At 37.5% G+C, this 19502-nt stretch overlaps 1 protein-coding gene across 1 annotated transcript in view; it reads left to right on the top strand.

Moving 5' to 3' along the window:
* The window catches only part of LOC149959852 (gastric triacylglycerol lipase-like), a 33219-nt gene extending 14999 nt beyond the window's left edge, over positions 1-18220 (top strand). The window contains exons 2-9 of the mRNA XM_090167399.1: positions 1860-2064; positions 3943-4057; positions 5450-5597; positions 11302-11463; positions 12652-12723; positions 15474-15542; positions 17795-17948; positions 18084-18220. Coding sequence (XP_090023525.1) covers positions 1860-2064; positions 3943-4057; positions 5450-5597; positions 11302-11463; positions 12652-12723; positions 15474-15542; positions 17795-17948; positions 18084-18220 — 1062 coding nt within the window. The remainder of the gene's footprint in view (positions 1-1859; positions 2065-3942; positions 4058-5449; positions 5598-11301; positions 11464-12651; positions 12724-15473; positions 15543-17794; positions 17949-18083) is intronic.
* The last annotated feature ends 1282 nt before the right edge of the window (positions 18221-19502 follow it).

Below are 19502 nucleotides of genomic sequence, written 5' to 3'. Positions count from 1 at the left end.
CGTATTTCGTGTCACCGTCCCCAGTGTCCTCATTCCTCTGAACGGAAACTATGTGCCGTTAACCATTCAGTCTCTATCACGGAGCTTTATCCTGAAAATTGTGTTTACCGTTATGAATTGTGTCATGATTGTGATAACATTTCATCTCGGAATTGCAGTGCTCCTTTCTTTTCTGTGGCGGGCGGAATGCGTGTTTGAAGAGTTACAATGCGAGGGACCGGATTGTTTCGCTTCGACTGCAAATATTTCATTTTTATTGTTTTATTATATCATTTGTGCTTCTTAAAGTGGTAGTTGCACGAATCCCAAACGCAATATATCTCTATGAATGTAAGTTCTATTTAAAGCGCTGAATGTCTTATTTCGAAATATGTAACTTACAAATTAAAATTTTATTTTTGAGTTCGCTCCCCGAAATCCAGAAAATTTGCACTTTCAGAGCGCGTAGATAATTTTCCACGTCACGCTTTAGAGTGGAGTCTGAGTCTTTCTACTGTCATAGAAGGATATAGAAGTGGACTATTTTCTCCCGAACTAGAAGTTTTCAACCTATTGAAACCATTACAATAAATTATATCGTAGACCAAAAGTTTCGCTTCCTTAAAAAACCTAATATTTAGGCCTAAAAAGTTGACTTTTCCAAACACGCGCCGTAAGCTCACGACAGACAAACAACTTAAACATTTCCTCTGTAAGAGGCTTTAGGTGGAACTAAAATCCTGTTCAAATATCGGAAATTTAATGGTAATGTATGTATGTATGTGTATCTCCTGACTTCAGCGGCCGAAAATTGATTAAATAATTCCCGAAAACCACTTCGACTTCTAATTGTTATAATAAATTAACGGTTCTACCAATTTTATGAAATTTTTAGTACTGATTTATTGTTATTGGCTTTATCTTATGAACCAAAAATATAAACATTTTGGATTTTACGTACAACTACCACTTGTGGCTCGCGATAGAAAACTAGTTTTCATTCGTTTTTTTCCTATTTCTAGAGATAGATACATGTACATGTTCGTTCTTTTGGGAATAGTCAATTGGATGTTCACTTGCATTATTATGATCATTTAATAATTATAGGATCGGTTTTACACCTCGGCTGACTAGGGCATCCGATTCCGTTTTGTCTAATAGTTCTTTTTAAAAAGTAACGTGGCCTTCTTGTTTAAATGTTGCTCTTACGTCACAGTCTCCTACTTTTACAAGCCTACGAGCACGAGCTACATTCGCGAGGAATATAGCTTTTTCAAACGCGCATGCAAATAGCTCTTGCGAGGAATATACTCATAAAGCTGGATCTTGTGACGTAAGAGCAGCATTTAACAAGTTAAACAACACCACTTTTTATTTTATAAAATCAACTATTTAGGGGTGTTTTGAAAACATAACATTGTAACCTTTTGGGCACCAAAATAACATTGGGCCTAAGAACCTCAATTATTATATTTTATGGTCATTATTTTGAAATCGCTGTACATGTAGCTGGTAAGTAATTGATAAAGTCTTTCACGGATTTCGTTGCACAGGAAAATGTGAATTCAAAGTGGTAAGTGGAAACTACCATGATAAATATTTTGCCCTTGGAAAAACAAGGCAATGTTTTACGAATCCGAAGTTGGACTTTTAATCTGAAACTGATTTAGAAATTTTAAAATTCAATTCCTGTGTTAATTTCCGGTTTTTCGGGGTTTTCATGTTGGTTTAAAGATTTTTAATTTTTTTTGGCGAAGTGTTGGGTTTTTGCTACTTGACTTGGAGAGCAATATTTGATAAAGTTGAGAAAAATCTGTTTTTCCCCTTCCTGAGCTGTCAGTAACGACTTCGTAAAAACATGACGTTAATTGGTTTTACAGACTGATCTAATCATCCACAAAGGCTATGCAGTAGATGTCCACAAAGCTATAACCTCCGACGGGTACATACTGACGTTGGACCGAATTCGCACGGGTAGAAATGAAGCTTTAAGGGCAACGGAAACCAAACCAGTTGTGTTAGTTCTTCACGGAATTTTCTCGTCCAGCGCTATTTGGGTTGTTAATCCACCTAATTCCAGTTTAGGTAAGATCGTTTGATATACACTAATTTTTCAAATATTACACTCAAGGCTCACTGAAGCTGAATCGAAGTTGGCTGTACCGGCCGCTATAAATAAACATCCAACTTCGATTTTTAGCGTGATCGAAGCGGGCTGTACCTAGGTAACGATTTGAAATTGTTATGGTATTTTCCTGCGGGCAAAATTTATAATAAATTAACACACCTTTTATTCGAGAAAAATGATTTACGAAATAGAAGCAAGTCGTGCCCTGGCAAGTTGAAAAAAAGAGGCAGGGCGCACCCTGGAAAAATGGAAAAGGGTATTAATAAGCATATACATTTTAAACTGTTGTAAAACACGTGGTAAGTTTGAATCTTTCATGATAATGGATCACACTTATTTTAAAATAAAAGTTAAGAAAATAACTAAGGCCCAACAGAAAAAGAAAGATAATGGTACCTTCCCATTTCAGATTTTTGTTATTAAAAAACCACTTGTGAAGGCGCTAAAACAATTAACATAGTTCTAGAAATTAATTATTTATACTTTGTTAACTTTTCATGTTTTCTTGTATTTAATATGTATACATAAGCCTTGTCTTGATTTTCTCCTGGCTCTCCGCGTTTTTCTTGTTTTCAGAATCAGAATAAACACCGTCCGATAGATATAGATGGCTACACTGAGTTCAGTTTTCCGTGTCACGTGTTAAAAGTCTACCACGAGATCCCCCTTTATTTTAACGGCCACCACAGGGAAGAGGAATTACACTGCCTAGCCAGTTCAGACCAATCATTTCCCCTCCTTACTATTCCTTCGTGCTTTTCATGGACAGTTTTCATTGCTTACAATCAAAAGAATATATTTATTGATACTAAGGGAGAATGAGTAAGTTGCCGTCATTTTTAGCATTCCCCCCAATCCCGCTCACGGTCTGCCAGCATGCTCCTCCCCTTCAACGTCAATCAAATCAGCCGGGTACCTCTTTGGTTTCCTACATCTTACGTCTTCCAACTCCATTGTTACAAATTTTCCTTATCGCATCTCGTTCTGGGCCAAAACTAGACCATTGTGTAGTATAGTAATTATCTCTTAAAGCAAATGCCGGCTCTAGGTGAAGTAGCCCTTTTTTATCAACAGATGTCGCTAGCGTCGAAATCAAAACAAGATGCTGAAGCTACATTTTGACCCAAAAGGCGGGACATAAAAGTACGCTTCGCGTTGATTGGCTCGTTTGTTAATTTGTCAATAACTTCGATTATAGTAATTGTTTACAATATATTTTATATGGGATATGTAATTTAGGTTAAAGTTCACTAAGTAGAGTAAAAGTGGTCTAAATATAATACTCTATAATGGCTTTCTGACGACGTTATTATTTCGCTATTTTGAATTTTAGCTTCAGTTCCCATTAACAGATGGCTCCACGCTCTCCACGAAAGTCTTTTTTTCGAAGATTCGAATAAATTAATGGCCATCTCTAATAACAGGGGCCTTTTAATAATACAGGTGGCAATGATAGAGCCGACAGTTGCTTTAAAGGGAATATAACATCTGGTATTTCTGTCGCCCTCCGAGGGTTCCAATATTGTCCGCTGCCTCCCATGGCTTTTCACACTTGCGGCGCTGATAAAAGCTGATTGTGAAGGGATTAAAGGAAATTGATGGGGTCTTCCATAAAGAACGCGTTGGAGGTTCTATTCCCTTTAAGTATATAGACAGGAGTAAATTTATCTTCCCATCAGTCAATATTTCAACTAAATTACACCTTTATGGATCATATTAATTTATCTTGTAACTGACGTTCAAAGTTTGCAAGAGCTTCTTAAACTAGGATTAAATGGCAGTGCATTTTTGGGAGATCCCGGGAATAAAGAATTTATGAAATTGAATTTCTTTAGGTTTTATTTTGGCGGATGCAGGCTATGACGTGTGGCTTGGAAATTTCCGGGGAACGCCAGCATCACAAGACCACACGAAATACACCACATCCAATCCGGAATACTGGAAATTTTCGTAGGTATATTTTAACTCTGGTCTCATGTATGACGAGTTAGCTAGAAAATATTTTACTTTCCATTTTCCTTTAATTATTAAATAAGTTATTATTATTATTATTTTTATTAATATTATTAATATTATTATCCGCTATTCTTTTAGAGAATGACTATAATTTAAGAAATATCAAAAATTGAGGAAAACGAGGTCAAAGCGCTTACAATTCTTCCAATGAAACAGGGTGAAACCAGACCAAATAAAAATTAAAATAGCGATAGAAAACTAACTCCGAACCATTTTAAAAACTTGACTATGTCAATGATAATTTATTCTGCAATCAATATTTTTCTCTTTAATCCGCATCATCAGAAGGGGTGACACTCTTACCATAAAAGCTTTCTCTTTCCGTTTATTAATAATCCATCATGGTCTACTAACAAGGAGTGTACCCGAGGTGTTACACACCGATTTTGTTCAAAGTCGGGCGTAATGTAGACCTATATGAAATATGTAATTTCCCAAAAGGAGACGTTGGACTACCCATTCGATTTGCTATGGCAACCGAAAATGTTTTTCTCGGTTTCACCACATTTAGGTAAACTTCATCAAGTTTGGGTAAATTGAAACATTTTTAGGGTAAATTTGTAACAAATTTTGGGTAAAATAAGGAAAAAATCTTATTTTGGTTGTAAGTGGTCAAAACATCATCGGTTGCCATGGCAAATCGAATGGGTAGTGCAACGTCTCCTTTTGGAAAATTTCATATCTCATATAGGTCTACATTACGGCGGACTTTGAACTAAATCGTCAATAAACACCTCGGGTACTCTCCTTGTAAGTGTTGTCCAGAGAGTAACACCATGACTTAGCGCCCTTAGTGACGCCACTAAGCGGCCAATTTTTATTGAACATTTTATTTCCGTACAATCAAAGTGTAGTTGGGACTTTAAGAGGATTGATTGGTAGAAAGTAGAGTTGTTAATTTTCCGGAAAAATAAAATGCGGACAAATTTCCGCAATTCGAAAATTTTCTGCAAATCGGAAAAATAAAAAATTGAAACAAAAATTAGTTTTTAAGGGTTTTTATCATTTTATCGATATAAAATGTCTAATAACAGTAAACATGCTACAAAACATTAATAGCGTTACATTGTTAAGCAGTTTAAACTAGTCTAGAGGTTTAATTTTACTTTTAGATTCGAAAAAAATGAGGCAAAAATTCCGCTTTATTTAAATTTGCAAAAAATATATTAGACTAATCGTGGAATGAAATTTTTTTTTATTTTTTTTCGGAAAAATACGGAAAATTTATCGAAAAAAAAGGCCTCGATAATTTCCGGAAAATTTTCCAAAGAGATTCAAACACTGAGCTAAAAAGCGTAGTAAACAGAATGATTAATTTTGTTACAGCTTCGATGGTATCGTGGAAGATGTTTCAACCTTTTTCGACTTCATTCTCAGTTACACGAGGCAAGAACAGATCTATTACATCGGTCACTCGCAGGCGACGGCAGCAGTCATAGGTCTACTCTCTTCGAAACCAGAATACAACGAAAAGGTTTATAAATGCAGTCTTTAAGGGGAAAATGTAATATAGGCGTAAATCAAGTTTTCCTTTACATACACTTCCATCTACTGCTTATACTACTGAAATCAGTAGTTAAGGTTTTGAAAGGAATAAAACCTCAGGTATTTGCTGTGGAGCACCAACGTTTGCAGCTCTGGCCGCTCTTGCCTTTGGATTTAGAAATCTTTGGCGCGACTGTACAGGCTAATTGGAAAAATTTAAGGGATCTTTCATAACGATTGATTTGCAGGTTATATTCCCTTTAAGGAGATCCGCAAAAATAACTTTGACTCGCGAAATATTTTGTCATGTCATCTTAACTGGCCTACGAAAAACCACCAAAACGATTTTAAGCACTAGAGGAATGTTTGAAAAACGTTTTTGGCTGCAAAAGATGTTACTTTTTATGGTTCCTTTAAGCCTTCTTACAAAAATTCGTAGTTTAAATAAGTGGGGTAAGAATTACACAAATATCGTCTGAAATCGAAATCAGCCCAACACTTTTTCACTACTATCAGGAATCCATTACTCTAGTTGGAATGCTAATACTGCCGTTTCGCGTATGGTAAGATAACTCGGACGGCTTTGGCCCCGCCTACGAGAGAAAAAATCCCCTCTCACGTTGTTGTTTGTTAAGTTAACATAGTGACGTCAAAAAAACGTCAGCCACATCGAGACGAAAATCTGCCGTGATAAGCATTCCAAGTAGAAGTATGAATTCCTGCTACTATAGGCTCGATGACCTTCTTATGGTTCGCAAAGGTTTCAGTTCTTTATAAAAACATTTGTTAGAAATTGAACATTCAAACTATTTTCTCCCGATGAGCGAATCACTGTCAGATAGACTGTACACCGATCACGCGTACTCAACACTGTTAAAGGTACAGACTTTAAAGTGTACGCGTACTCTCATTAGTATAGACAAAGATACGGGCGTGTACACCGATTACGTGGAGTGACTAACCACTCGATTTTCTCCTTCTCAATAAATCTCATTAATAGTTCTGTCGAAATGTACAGGGTGTCCACTAAAAAGCGATCCAGACCTAATAATCGAAAAGCTATTTTCCCAGGAATAAGATAATTTCAGATCGTATAGCACGCGCAGGGAGTCTTTAGATGATACAAAACTCAATGACCCTGAAACATATCCGCAAGGTCATTCAAAATTTATCTCCAGAACCGTTGGGCTTAGAGAATCGGTTCCAATTAGAAAGGTGTGCGCCATCGCTTTTTATGTAAAAGTGGCTCTGAGCCGATGAAAATTGGCCAATAGAAAGCCAGGAATATAAACATCAAAACCAAGAAGGTGATAAATAAAAATGTTCAATAACTAATTATCAATATAAAATTTATTTAAATTTGTATCAAAATATTTAGGATCTCAAAAGCGATGGCGCACACTTTTCAAATTGGAAACGACCTTCCAAACCTAACGGCTTTCGACATACATTTTGATTGGCCTTGAAGAGATGGTTCAAGGTCTTCCAAATTTTAATTGCCCAAGATATATCGTACCAGAGTTAATTTGTCCGGAAAATGTCGATGCCGTAGCGCAAGTACTTTCTAAATTATTAACACCGAAGCATGATCTCTCGGAATGTTTTATTTATGGCCTTCTTGTTTTTTTGTTGGCTTCCTATTGGCCAATTTACATCGGCTCAGAGTCACTTGGACATAAAATGCGACTGGGCAACACACCTTTCTAATTGGAACTGAGTCGCTAAGCCCAACGCTTCTCAATAGATTTTGAATAATAATTTAAGTCATCAAGCGACTTTTAATGCCGGGTTAAATTGGGCGTAGGAGGGTGGTTGGAAAGCCCTTCATGCCACGCGAGCCAACAGCTCCCTACACTCACTATTACCGTTAACCTCGACAAGTATTTATGAAAAAAGGAAGCCGAAGATCTCGGTGGAAAACCCCTTTAACCAGTGGGGAGAGAACTTGCAAACACAACGCGGAAGGAGTTGTTCCGAGTTTTCACCCAGTGCCACAAGTTTATATCGATCCCGGCTCCTCTTGCTGCGAGGCGAAAACGCTAACCACTCCGCCACCGCATTTTAAGGACATGGTTCTAGGTCATTGAATTTCGTATCATCTATAGACCCCCTGTGCTTTCTATGCCATCTGAGAATATAAAATTCCTAGGTATAAATATAATTTAACAAATGTCCGTCAATGATTGAAGCAAGTACCCTAAACCCCTTAGCACTACCGTCCAATTCCTAAACATCATGAGCACATTCTATTGCAGGTCAAAAAAGCAATTCTGTTGTGTCCAATTTTTCTTGTGAACGATATTTTTGGACTTCCGCTCTTCTTAAAACCACTCGCCAATAAAAAGTCTCAAGAGGTGAGTTCGTCTTTGTTGCTGAATTAAAACATTTACGATTTCTTTCTTATGGAAGGTGTCTTTAACTTACAATTACCCAATTTTTGTATTTTTATCGGTTTTTGGAAAATATCATATATATAAGAAAATCACTCCTAATTATGCCATAAATCAGTGAAGTGTATTTTAAAAATATCCAGAATTCTTTCAGTCTTTCCCTGTTTAACTACCACGAGATTTGGTTTCCCTGGTAACCTTTTCAGTAGCAACTAGGAGCAACAAACACAAGGAGAACGCAGCTAGCCTTTAAACACGCTAACGCGGTGTTTTGTACAAATTTCATTGGACAAGCCTTTTCGCTAAATTTCCAAATTTTCCCCTTCAGACGGCAGCAGGCGCTAAAGCGTCTAACCAATGAAAACTGTACACAAGAAAATGCACGACTTTTGACTGGTTGCGAACTTGCGATCTCCTCGCGTGGGGTGCTGTTTGTTGCTCCTAGGTAGCACCAAGATTATCAGAATAGAAGTGGGTTAACGGTTTTGACTACGCGAGGTAATAATTTCGAAGCTACGGTACTGGTCTATATTTTCTTTACAATAACTAACATTACGAAGAAAACTAACCAAATCATGTGACTATCGACACTTTTCAGAATCACCTATTGGATGTTGCGTGTAAAACAAGATGTCAATGAAATTTTTTCTATGGAAATGTTTTATCGAGGCATACTTATGAGTGATTAAGTTAAAGATGGTAATACTGAGCTAACCAAAAAATTTCGAAAAATTGCACCAACAAATTCCGTTACGTAATTTTGAAATAACTATTTTCTTTACTATATTTAATCTATTATATAGTAAAATTTACAAATATTCAAAAAATTGTGGCAAAAAAATTCCATTTCTATGAAAATTTATAGGCAAAAATCTTCAAGAACGCATAGCAAAAATAAACAGATTTTAAGAAATTTCTAACGCAAATAAATGTATCGAGGAAGCCCAACATTTAAATTTGTGCTCTGAAATATTCGACGCTAAAGTTTAAACGACCGCGCGGGAAGATTTGTCAATCACACACGGAAAATATGCCTACATTTCTAAGTCTTTATTTTCCAAGTGCTCCGATTGTGGTATTTAAACTGGAATCGCATCATGTGAAAAATAAGATTTTTTAATGATGCAACCAGCAAATTATACAGGGTGTTTCAAAAGGTTATGCAAAAATTTGAAGGATTTGTAGGGGGTGAGTTGAGAAGTATGCCTGTTTTTTCCCCCATTTTCCTACGATAAGTTAAAAGAGCGCCAGAGAGCTTCAAAGTGTGGCTTACTAGCCCCTGGAAGTAGGCTGCATTATGCGCCAAACTAAGCAGCAGGGACTTTAAATACTGTTTAAGTTTACTTTTTTACGCTGGTTACCTCGATTGGTTTGCAAAGTCCTTTTTTACCTATCACACGAACCCAAACCTTAATGTTCGCGTTTCCCTGCTGCTTGGTTTTGCGCTTATTGCAGTCTACTTCCAGGGGCTAGTAGGCCGCACTTTGAAGCTCTCTGACGCTCTTTTCAGCGCGTGATCAAAGTTGGCCGTGGTGTAACATACAATAGCCATTGAGGAACCAGTATCCTTGAAAGATGGTGATTGAGAATAGCATACCGCTAATAATATAGTAGCGACATCTATAGTTCGTATTTGGTACTTGTCTATACAACAACTATTATTGTATTATTAATTAATTTACATTATTAGGAACATATTAAATCACTTAATATCACAGATAGCTAATCAGGATTTCTTAAATCTATTTTCTGGAATGTCTAAGCGGTGGCAGCAACCCAATCAATTTAAAAATAAGCACTATGTCTTCCATTCGACGTAGTTTAAGCCCCGACCATTTCTCGAGCCGCTTTCGGAGCACTTTGCCAACTGAAAACTAAAACATTCTATTAGGGCCAGCCCTACCATAGGGCGAACGGAGAGGCCGCTCAAGGCGCCAAGTCTCAGGGGGCGCATCAGTGGTAAAGAAAAATTAAGGAAAAAAACATTTTTATATTAGCAAGGAGGATTAAGGGAAGGGGAGTTGTATTGAGGCGCTTCTTATGGCTGCATCCGTAGCCAGAGAGCGAGAGACGACCAGTGGGTGGGAGCGCCCTCTAGTTCAAAAATATTTTTGAAGGTTATTTCGGTTTTTATTTTGAGAATTCGGCTGCTTTGGTGTATGTTTTTCTAATGCCGTAAATTAGTAAACAATTTGCAAAACTCAAAATATTTTTTTATATGGAAAATGCTCTTACTTTAGTTATATGATATTAATCTTCGCGTGATAAAAAAATTCGAAAATAAATCTAGAAGACATACATTTTTAGAGTATTCACGACGAAACACCGAAGCAGCAAAATTCTCAAAATAAAAACCGAAATAACCTTCAACAATTGTTTTGAACTAGAGGGCGCTCAAAACAGGAACGCGAGCCGGTATTTTACATACGTTTTCCTCCCGCTCCCACCCACTGGTCGTCTCACGCTCTCTGCCTACGGATGCAGCCATAAGAGTTGCCTCAATACAACTCCCCTTCCCTTAATCCTCCTTGATATTAGTGGCAAGCAAGGGGTGCGCCATCATCAGATCTCGCTCCATCCATTGCCTCGGGCCGGCACTGCATTCCATGATTCCAAGTGTATACGAATTACCACTCACCTGAGATTGATTAAGATTAAGATTAATAATCAGCTAGGCTAATACCCAAGGCACCACCTTAGGCCTAAGTCATCGAGCGACTTTTAAAGCCAGTAATTCCGGTGGCCGGGTTACGATGCGTAGGAGAGTGGTATCTAGCCCGTCATACCACGTGAGTCAACAGTTCCCTACACTAACTATTACTTTTAACCGAAGAGCTCGGGGGAAAACCCCTTATACAAGTGTAGAGATAGCTTGCAAACTCAACGCAGAAGGTTTTGTTCCGAGTTTTCTCCAAGTGCCACCTAGGAGCAACAAACACAGCACCCCACATAAGGAGAACGCAACCCGTCAAAAGTCGTGGATTTTCTTGTGTACAGATTTCATTGGTTAGACGCTTTAGCGCCTGCTGCCGTCGGAAGGGGAAAATTCGGAAATTGTCTTCCCTCTTTTCGTAAAATGCTCAGCGTTCAGGCTCGTCCAATGAAATTTGTACACAACACCGCGTTAGCGTGTTTAAAGGCTAGCTGCGCTCTCATTGTGTTTGTTGCTCCTAAGTTCCACAAGTTGGGATCGTGACCTGTTCCAATTGCTGCGACGCGAAAGTGCTAGCCCCTCCACCACCCCACCCTAGAGACCACCTAGTTTATTTATCTTTTTATTGAGTTTTCCATTTTGTATTGAAGAAATTTCTATCTCTGTTCGAGCCCACAGCAGCCGTCTTTCCGACACCCAGAGCCTACTACGAAACAATCCACACGACCGACTTCTGCGATATGAATTTTATGACTGGGTTTATTTGCTCATTTCTGCAACCCAATTACGATTCTTACGACGCTATATTTCAGGTAAACACTTATATATATTTCAGCTTCCTCGCCAGTATGGTTCTAACCGGATAACCAGGATAAAACCCCAATATGATATTTTTACCTCTCCGAGGGGACTTTGTACCCTAGGAGGGGTTATACAACCACCGTGTCTGTCTGTCTGTCAGGCCTGCGAACGCGTTCGCATTTTCGAGGCAAAGGGTAATCACTGCGTACGCAGTTTCTTAGAATCAGGGAAAAGGTTTTTCCAAAAGCGCCCTCTTTTTGTCATTGGGTGTAGTATAATTTTTTAATCGGTCGGGATTCGAACCCGAGCCCTCTTGAACGACAGGTGAGCGTTCTACCGCAGAACCACGGATACAGTTACGCTTCACTGAAAATTAAAAACTCTTCCGAGGAGAGGTATATTTTGGCTTACTTACATCAGGTTCTAATATGTATTTCTCCTATTGTAGATGTTTTTATCAAACACTTCAAACCAGAAAAGTTTTAGTTTAGTACTTTCGTTATTGAATGACTCTTGTTACGTCTTTAATTAATACTTTAAAAGTGGTGTTAAATCTAGTCTTACCAAAACAATTTCTCCACGAACGTTGGTTCTTACTTGGATTAATTAATCCACGATTCTTACCAAAGCTGTATTTTGTTTCCTTTTTGATTCAAACCCAAATTCTGCTACCGCGGTACAGTGACATTTTTCCGAGGGGCAGATCACTTTGTTACAGGGTGTCCTAATAATCATGATTTGATTTAGAAAATAATGAAATACTTGGACTGAATTTTTGGCGGGTTTTATAATTGACTATTAAAAATTATCCAAAAGATAAATTTGAAATTTTATAAAATTAAATTAAATAAGTTACATTATAAAGTAAATTAAAGTTCGAATAATTTTGTTGGGTATTTGATTTGCTAATAAAACTAAAATATTAACCTAAACTTAAATTGTCAGACGAGTTAAACAAGGTTCAGTTATTGAAAGTAAATTTTTAAACCGGGCTGCTAACTCTATATGTATACTTTCAAAATCAGCTAATTTCCTGATCGTATTAGGGTTTTAACATAAGACTTAACACGGTCAATTTTCTACCGCGAATCAAAATATCTTCGTCGCTGACATACCAATATATGGCAAGACAGATATCCATTGGAAAATGTTGCTAAGAACGTCCATTTTTATTCCTGTGATTTCAATTTTTTACGCAGGATCGAATTCCCGTGTATAACACTTTGGGGCCCACTGGGACGTCGGCGTATGTCATGGTACATGCTATGCAAGTGAGTAACGTCCCTAAAAGGCTAAAATTCTACTTTAGAGTGTTTTCTCGATGTAGAGAAATTTTAACTGGGTTAGATGTATTGAAGGCACAATTACAGAGATACGAAATATAACATCAAAGGAAGGACCGTGCATAGGGTTACCTTCAAATGTGTGTTACTAAAACGGGGCGGCAAAACTGTAAGCCAATGTGCAAATATCTAAGATTGGGACCGTGCGTTTTTGACGTCATAGACATGTGTAGATAATTCAAAGCGATATCGCTGGTTTAGGTTCTACACCTTGAAATGGCCAATAGATTAATCATTAAAACAAGTGGCGGCTCGACGTGAAGTAGCTCTTTTTTCATAGATGTCGCTAGCGTCGAAATCATAAAGGCGGTACTGATAGGTACCCCTCGCGTTGATTGGATCGTTTGTAAATTGCTCAATAACATAAATTGAAGCAATTATAAACAATATTTTTGCACGGGATGGATAATTTAGGTTAAAGTCCACTATATAGAGTATAAGCTGTCTAACTATAATAGAGCGTTCTATAAAATTGGCCCAAAACCGGCCAAACTTTTTATACAAACTATAGAGCTAGTTCAGCACGACTAACAACAATTGTTATTCTTTGGTTTAAGAAAATTCGGCTTATGTCCTGTCTTTATATGAATATTTTAGAGACTTACCTTTTAGGAGTTGTAGGAGGGACCCTAGGTGTTGAAGTATGTTTGGGGTTAAGAATATTTTCATGATCTAAGTTTCTTTTTAAACCCGTTAATTTGGGACTAGTATTTTGCTTATTTGCCATCATACATTTATTACAAAAATCATTTAAAATAAGAAAAACGGCGCGGAAAGCCGGAAACTAGTGAAGCCTAGGCTAGCAACTACGCTACTCCTAAAAATCGACTGCTCTCAATTTCTTACGGGTTTGCCAGATAAATATTTTTCTTTCACTCGAAAAACCGGCCAAACATTCACCTCCTTCGAACTCAAAAGGGGGAAAGAACACCACACCGATTTTATAGAACGCTCTATTGTCTACAATGGCTCTATGAGACTATGACGACGTTATCATTTGGCTATTTTTAATTCATAAATAGATGGCACCACGCTCTCCAGTAGAGTCACGTTTTTCTAAGAATCGTATAGATTCATGATCATCTCAAATAACAGGGGATTGACTATTTTGCTGAATTTCTGAACTGTCTGAACTGCTGAATTTTGAAGGAAAACATCTATAAATACTATTATCTGCACTTTTTGAATAATTAGCTGAATGCTGAATTTCTGAACTCGAAATTTCAAATCGCTTCATTTCGGCTTCTCTACGGTTTCTTTTCGGTTCCTTCTGAACTTTTTGACTATTTTTCTGAATGCTGAATTTCTGAACTGTCTGAACTTTCTGACTATTTTGCTGAATGGTGAATTTCTTAAAACAAAATTTCAACAACGCATTTATAGCCGTCAGAACGGTTCTGTCTGAACTTTTTGACTATTTTGCTGAATGCTGAATTTCTGAACTAAAAATTTCAACAACGCATTTATAGCCGTCAGAACGGTTCTGTCTGAACCTTTTGACTATTTTGCTGAATGCTGAATTTCTGAACTCAAAATTTCAACAACGCATTTATAGTAAGTGCGTTGTTGAAATTTCGAGTTCAGAAATTCAGCATTCAGCAAAATAGTCAAAAAGTGCATATAATAGGATTTATAGAAGGTTTCCTTCTAAATTCAGCAGTTAGGACAGTTCAGAAATTCAGCGAAATAGTCAATCCCTTTGCATGATACATGTGGCAACGATAGAGCCGCCACTTAACGTTCTTCATGTATTTGCCGGAAAATAAATAATTATAGCCGTCATTGAAACTTTTCACAGCGATATATAGGTTATTAAACCGCGTGTTGAAATTTAAATTGTGGGAGGCTACGGGACTTCGTGATATGCTGTAAATATAGTCTTTGTAATATCAAAATTTACAAAAGCCCCATTGAGTTAATCATGGATAAGGCGTCAAATACTGACCCTTGAAATAGCTCACGTGTTGCCATCTAAGTGAACTCACCGTAATACTTCTGAAATAAAGGACTTACAAAATGCTCTAACTTTGAACTTACAAAATGCTCTAACTTTGAACTTACAAAATGCTCTAACTTTGAACTCGTTAAATTAAAACGCAAATTATTATACTCTATTTAGTGGACTTTAACCTAAATTATATATCCAGTGAAAAAATATTATTTATAATTGCTGTAATTGATGTTATTGATCAATTTACAAACGATCCAATCAACGCGAGGGGCACCTATAAGTACCACCATTTTGATTTCGACTATAGCGACATCTATTGAAAAAAGAGCGTCTTCAAGTCGAGCTGCTTCTTGCTTTAAGCTACATTTTGACACAAAAGGCGGGACATAAATGTATCCCTTGCGTTGATTGGCTCGTTTGTAAATTTGCCAATAACTTAAATTACAGTGATTTTTTTACAATATATTTTATATGGGATATATAATTTAGATAAAAAACCACTAAGAAGAGTATAAGCTGTCTAATTATAATACTCTACAATGGCTCTCTGACCACGTTATTTTTTAGCTATTTTGAATCTGTGCTAGTTTTTAATACCCTTTAAAACTCTTATAATATAGTTCATCAATATAGTCGATTTATGCACTGTTCGGTTAAAGTCTATTTTAATTCCTTTATTTTAAATCCCAGAAGGTATTTAGAAAGCTTTAAATATTTTTAACTTTAGGTACTTTATGCAAATCAACTACAACACTTCGATTACGGACCTGAAGAAAATGAACAACGATATGGCCAGGTAAATAAATATTTGTACCAAGATTGGATTAAGGTAAAATAGTCGTTTAACTCTAGATTTAGCTATAACTTAAAGTTCGATAAATTGAAACGTAAAATTTTAATTGAAATGAATCACCAGACCTGAAAAACGTTTGACAATTTATCTCAGTGACAATTGAAGTCGCTACCTCAAACTTGAAAAACCATCGGAGGCCGGAAGCCGTTGGAATTTAATTTACAGTATAGTGCCGCTTGTAAGAACCTTGATTTTACAGTCTATTCTATTAGGGTGGGGTTACCATCTCTGTAGTTCTATATTCTTGTAACATAATGCACTTTTGTTTGTACAATATTCAAGTAATGTTTATGGTAATAAACCAAGTCGAACAAGTGAGCTGTTAGGTGATATGCGTTAAATACGAAATTGAATTAACCATAAGGGTCCAGGAATCCATAACGCTACTTGGAGTGAATAACGGCTTTGATTCCCCGCCGTTGTGGCGGAACATAGGCCTAGGTGTAGCTAATAAGCCGAGTCTTAGCTCCTCCTCTCATAAGACCCCGTGACTAATCTGTCCTTTGCTCTGTCGTCTGCTTGCTAATTAGGGTCTTTGGTAGAGTTGATTATAATGTTATAAAGTTCAGATAGATCAAAATATGAATAAGAAAAAAGTTAAAAAATAACTTAAAAAACGGTTGAAAGCATGTTTAGGAAATCAACATATTTTTGTTAGAGCGGCATTTTTAATATTCCCTCCGCGCCGGTTTAAAGACTGTATTGAATTTATGCCATGGAAAGACTTAATGGTTTTAACACTCTGTGGCAAGCACTATGGAATACATGTTTGAAATCCTATCATGATAGGATTGCCCTTAATTTGTTGTATGTTATGATAACTCTCACAGGATTTTTATAGCAATTTGCTTCACTCCACACTTCTAAATCTGAGCTGTTAGGCCGTTGTTCAGGATTTGGAGGAAAAAATACCTCATCTTTACGGACCATTATTATCTCTTTTCTTTGAAGCTTGGTTACAGACTACGGTTTTTTCTAAATCATGAATTTATTTTAAATACTCATCTATCGCGGATTCTAATACCGGAAAATCATCAAAATCAACTATGCCGATTTGTTCTGCCATTTTTTCCCGATGATGAAAACTAGCAGATGACTAATAAAAACCTGTATATTTTTAATAATTAATCAAACGCGAGAGCTTTCACGTCACCGAATTTTACGATAAAAGCGTTTTTGGGCCAACCCATAATGTTCCGCCACAAAATACCACAGAGGATGTGGGGAGATATTCATTCCGAGTAGCGTTATGAATTCCTGGAGGAACTTACAATCATTTAAAGAATAGAGTAGTAGCAGTGTGACGTCACGTTTAGTGAGTACGGGACCCAAGCTTTTTATCATAGAAAAAAATAACGTCTAAAATGGCGGCCACGGTCAAAGCTACAGACTGATATTCGAGCTGATATTACTCTTTTCAGAATAATATGAAACCAACACTTCAACATAAACGCGTACTACACCTATTCTGAAACGAGTTAGATTCCTAAAATATTACTATCTAAATCCTTGGCTGATAAATCAACTGTACTACCAAATTTTCTAATTTCGTTTTAGTAAGGGTTTGTCACGCTAGATAAAATGTACGTATTAATGTGAGGCTACGTAAGCCGGGTCACGCATGGCTTGAACAAAGATTACTCATTGTTAAGGACCTAGTTTTATTATTTATACTCCATGAATTAAAAATTTTGCTTCAGTGTTTTGACGATCTATTCAAGGTATTAAACCAAATAATTTACGAATGTCTTAATCGCGGTTAGATAGAAGGCACATAAATACAACCGGCGTCATTTCGACCGAATTGTCTTCGAAAAAATTACTTTTTCGTTGAAGGAGAACGCACGAAGATGAGGGCCGGCGTTAGGGGGGGGGGGTAAGCGGGGCAAAAGTACCCCGGGCCCGGGCCTCCGAAAGGGGCCCGCCGGAACGGGGGCCTAACTAAAACTATCTGACTATTTCCAAAAAAAACAAATTTTGGAATAAAAATTACCTGTGGCCCGAAAATCCTAGCGCCAGCCCTGCGAAGATCGAATTAAATGAATAGACTATACTTGCCAACGGTTAGATTGACTACGTGAATAACATAATGTTAATTATGGTCTGAAAGGGGTATCAATATCAAATCTTGAATAACTTCAGATGACGTGTGAAAATTTAGTTACATAAAACATATAATATAATAAATGTTTTAGGCAGATCCGCCGAAGTATGAATTGGACCAAGTGTCGGCGCCGATCGTCCTCATGTCGAGTAAAGACGACGAAGTAGCGTCTCCGAAAATGGTGGACTACGTTCGAAGACAAATTAAAAGCATTGTAGGCGATTACGTCGTGACGGCCCCACCCGGTATGAAATTTACGCACCAGGACTTCACGCTGTCACCACTGGCGCCTGAATTGGTGTATCAGAATATATTAAAGGAATTAAAGTAACATTATACCGTTTCCTTTCATTTTCTTTAATTTTTTTTTGGTTTGGTAGCTGGATCTGAGGGAATCACGGATGAAGGTAACTTGGACTTTGCTAATGGACAGGCAATGCTGACTCAAACGATATTTCAACTTGTTATTTTTGCCCGAAAACTGCAACTAACCTACGGGTTGTCAAATTGTGCGTGATAGATAATAACAAGAACGTATATATGTATAACAACGTTGAAAGATCAAATTGGCGCCTGGTGCCATGATAAAATCGGCTACCGAATAACTCCGCCCAAAAAAACACGTGCGGCGCGCTCTAAAGGTTTAAACCATAGAGATAGAAAAGAAATAAAGGGAAGATTACCGCGTTAAGACACCTCTGTTTTTGACCAGTAAAATTTATCCCCCCCCCCGCCGGCATGTATGAAAGTGGACATGGGCAGAATTTGCAACGCCCTCTATCCTTCCTTTGTTTACATCAAATGACAGTTGGTTTTCAAAAAGGAATAATGTAATTCATTTCACCGCGCGTCGATGGCGCCACTTCATTGTAATGTTTTTGTTAACGTCAATCGATTAAATAGAAGATCTAGACTTGGTTTAAATCTAACAACAAAATTTACTATTCTGCCGGCTTTGGTGCGTCAAGGTTATTCTATGTTCTTTGGTTGGAACTACCAAAGATAGTATATTGATAGAGAAGGGCCGGACAGCTACAGGGGTAGAAATCACAAGATAATATGTTTGGGGGTAATACATAAATCTATACATTACATCCACCTTTTCTTTTACAAAACGCGAACGGGGCGCAGTTGATATTTGGGCGGTATGGCCTCCTCGCTAATGGTAGGTGTCACAGTTGCTGGTTGGTTAGTGCCGTTTGGTGTATTGGGCTGAGAGTCAGGGAATGTTATTGGTGTCGTGGGCGGAACGAGTTTGAAGAAAGACGAGTTACGTGTGATTGTTCGACCGTCATGTTCAACAGCAATAGTTGAACCTTTAATTTCAGTAATCTTGTGAAGTGTTGGTTCAAAGTACGGAGAAAGTTTGTGAGTGCGGTTGGCTTTGACAAGAACGGTGTCTCCAACTTACAAATCACACAGTTTCGCTCTATGACGTTTGTCACTATAATACTTCATCTTTGATTTAGCCAACGTGTCTTGAAGTTCGAGGTTAGCTTGTTGCGTTGAAGACATAGTGTTGTCGGTGGGGAATGTTGGTAGTGTACTTCGAACGGTGCGTCCGAACATTAAAGTTGAAGGAGCGATGTTAGTGGTGCAATGTGGTGTGACACGATAGTATCGTAGGAACGTTTGAAGTTCGTGTTTCCAATCTGAACCAGATATTTCAGCGGAGCGAATGGTTTTTGCCAAAGACGCCATGAACCGTTCGGAGTTTCCATTGGCTTGGGGCCATCTAGGTGTTACCTTAGATAATCTGTGAAGTCCTGAGAGTTGTATGGAGGTCGGTTATCAGTCTT

This window comes from Leiobunum rupestre, chromosome 2 (genome assembly GCF_980474605.1).
Source record: "Leiobunum rupestre chromosome 2, qqLeiRupe1.1.hap1, whole genome shotgun sequence".
Taxonomy (NCBI): domain Eukaryota; kingdom Metazoa; phylum Arthropoda; class Arachnida; order Opiliones; family Sclerosomatidae; genus Leiobunum; species Leiobunum rupestre.
This window is presented reverse-complemented; position numbering and strand designations above follow the sequence as displayed.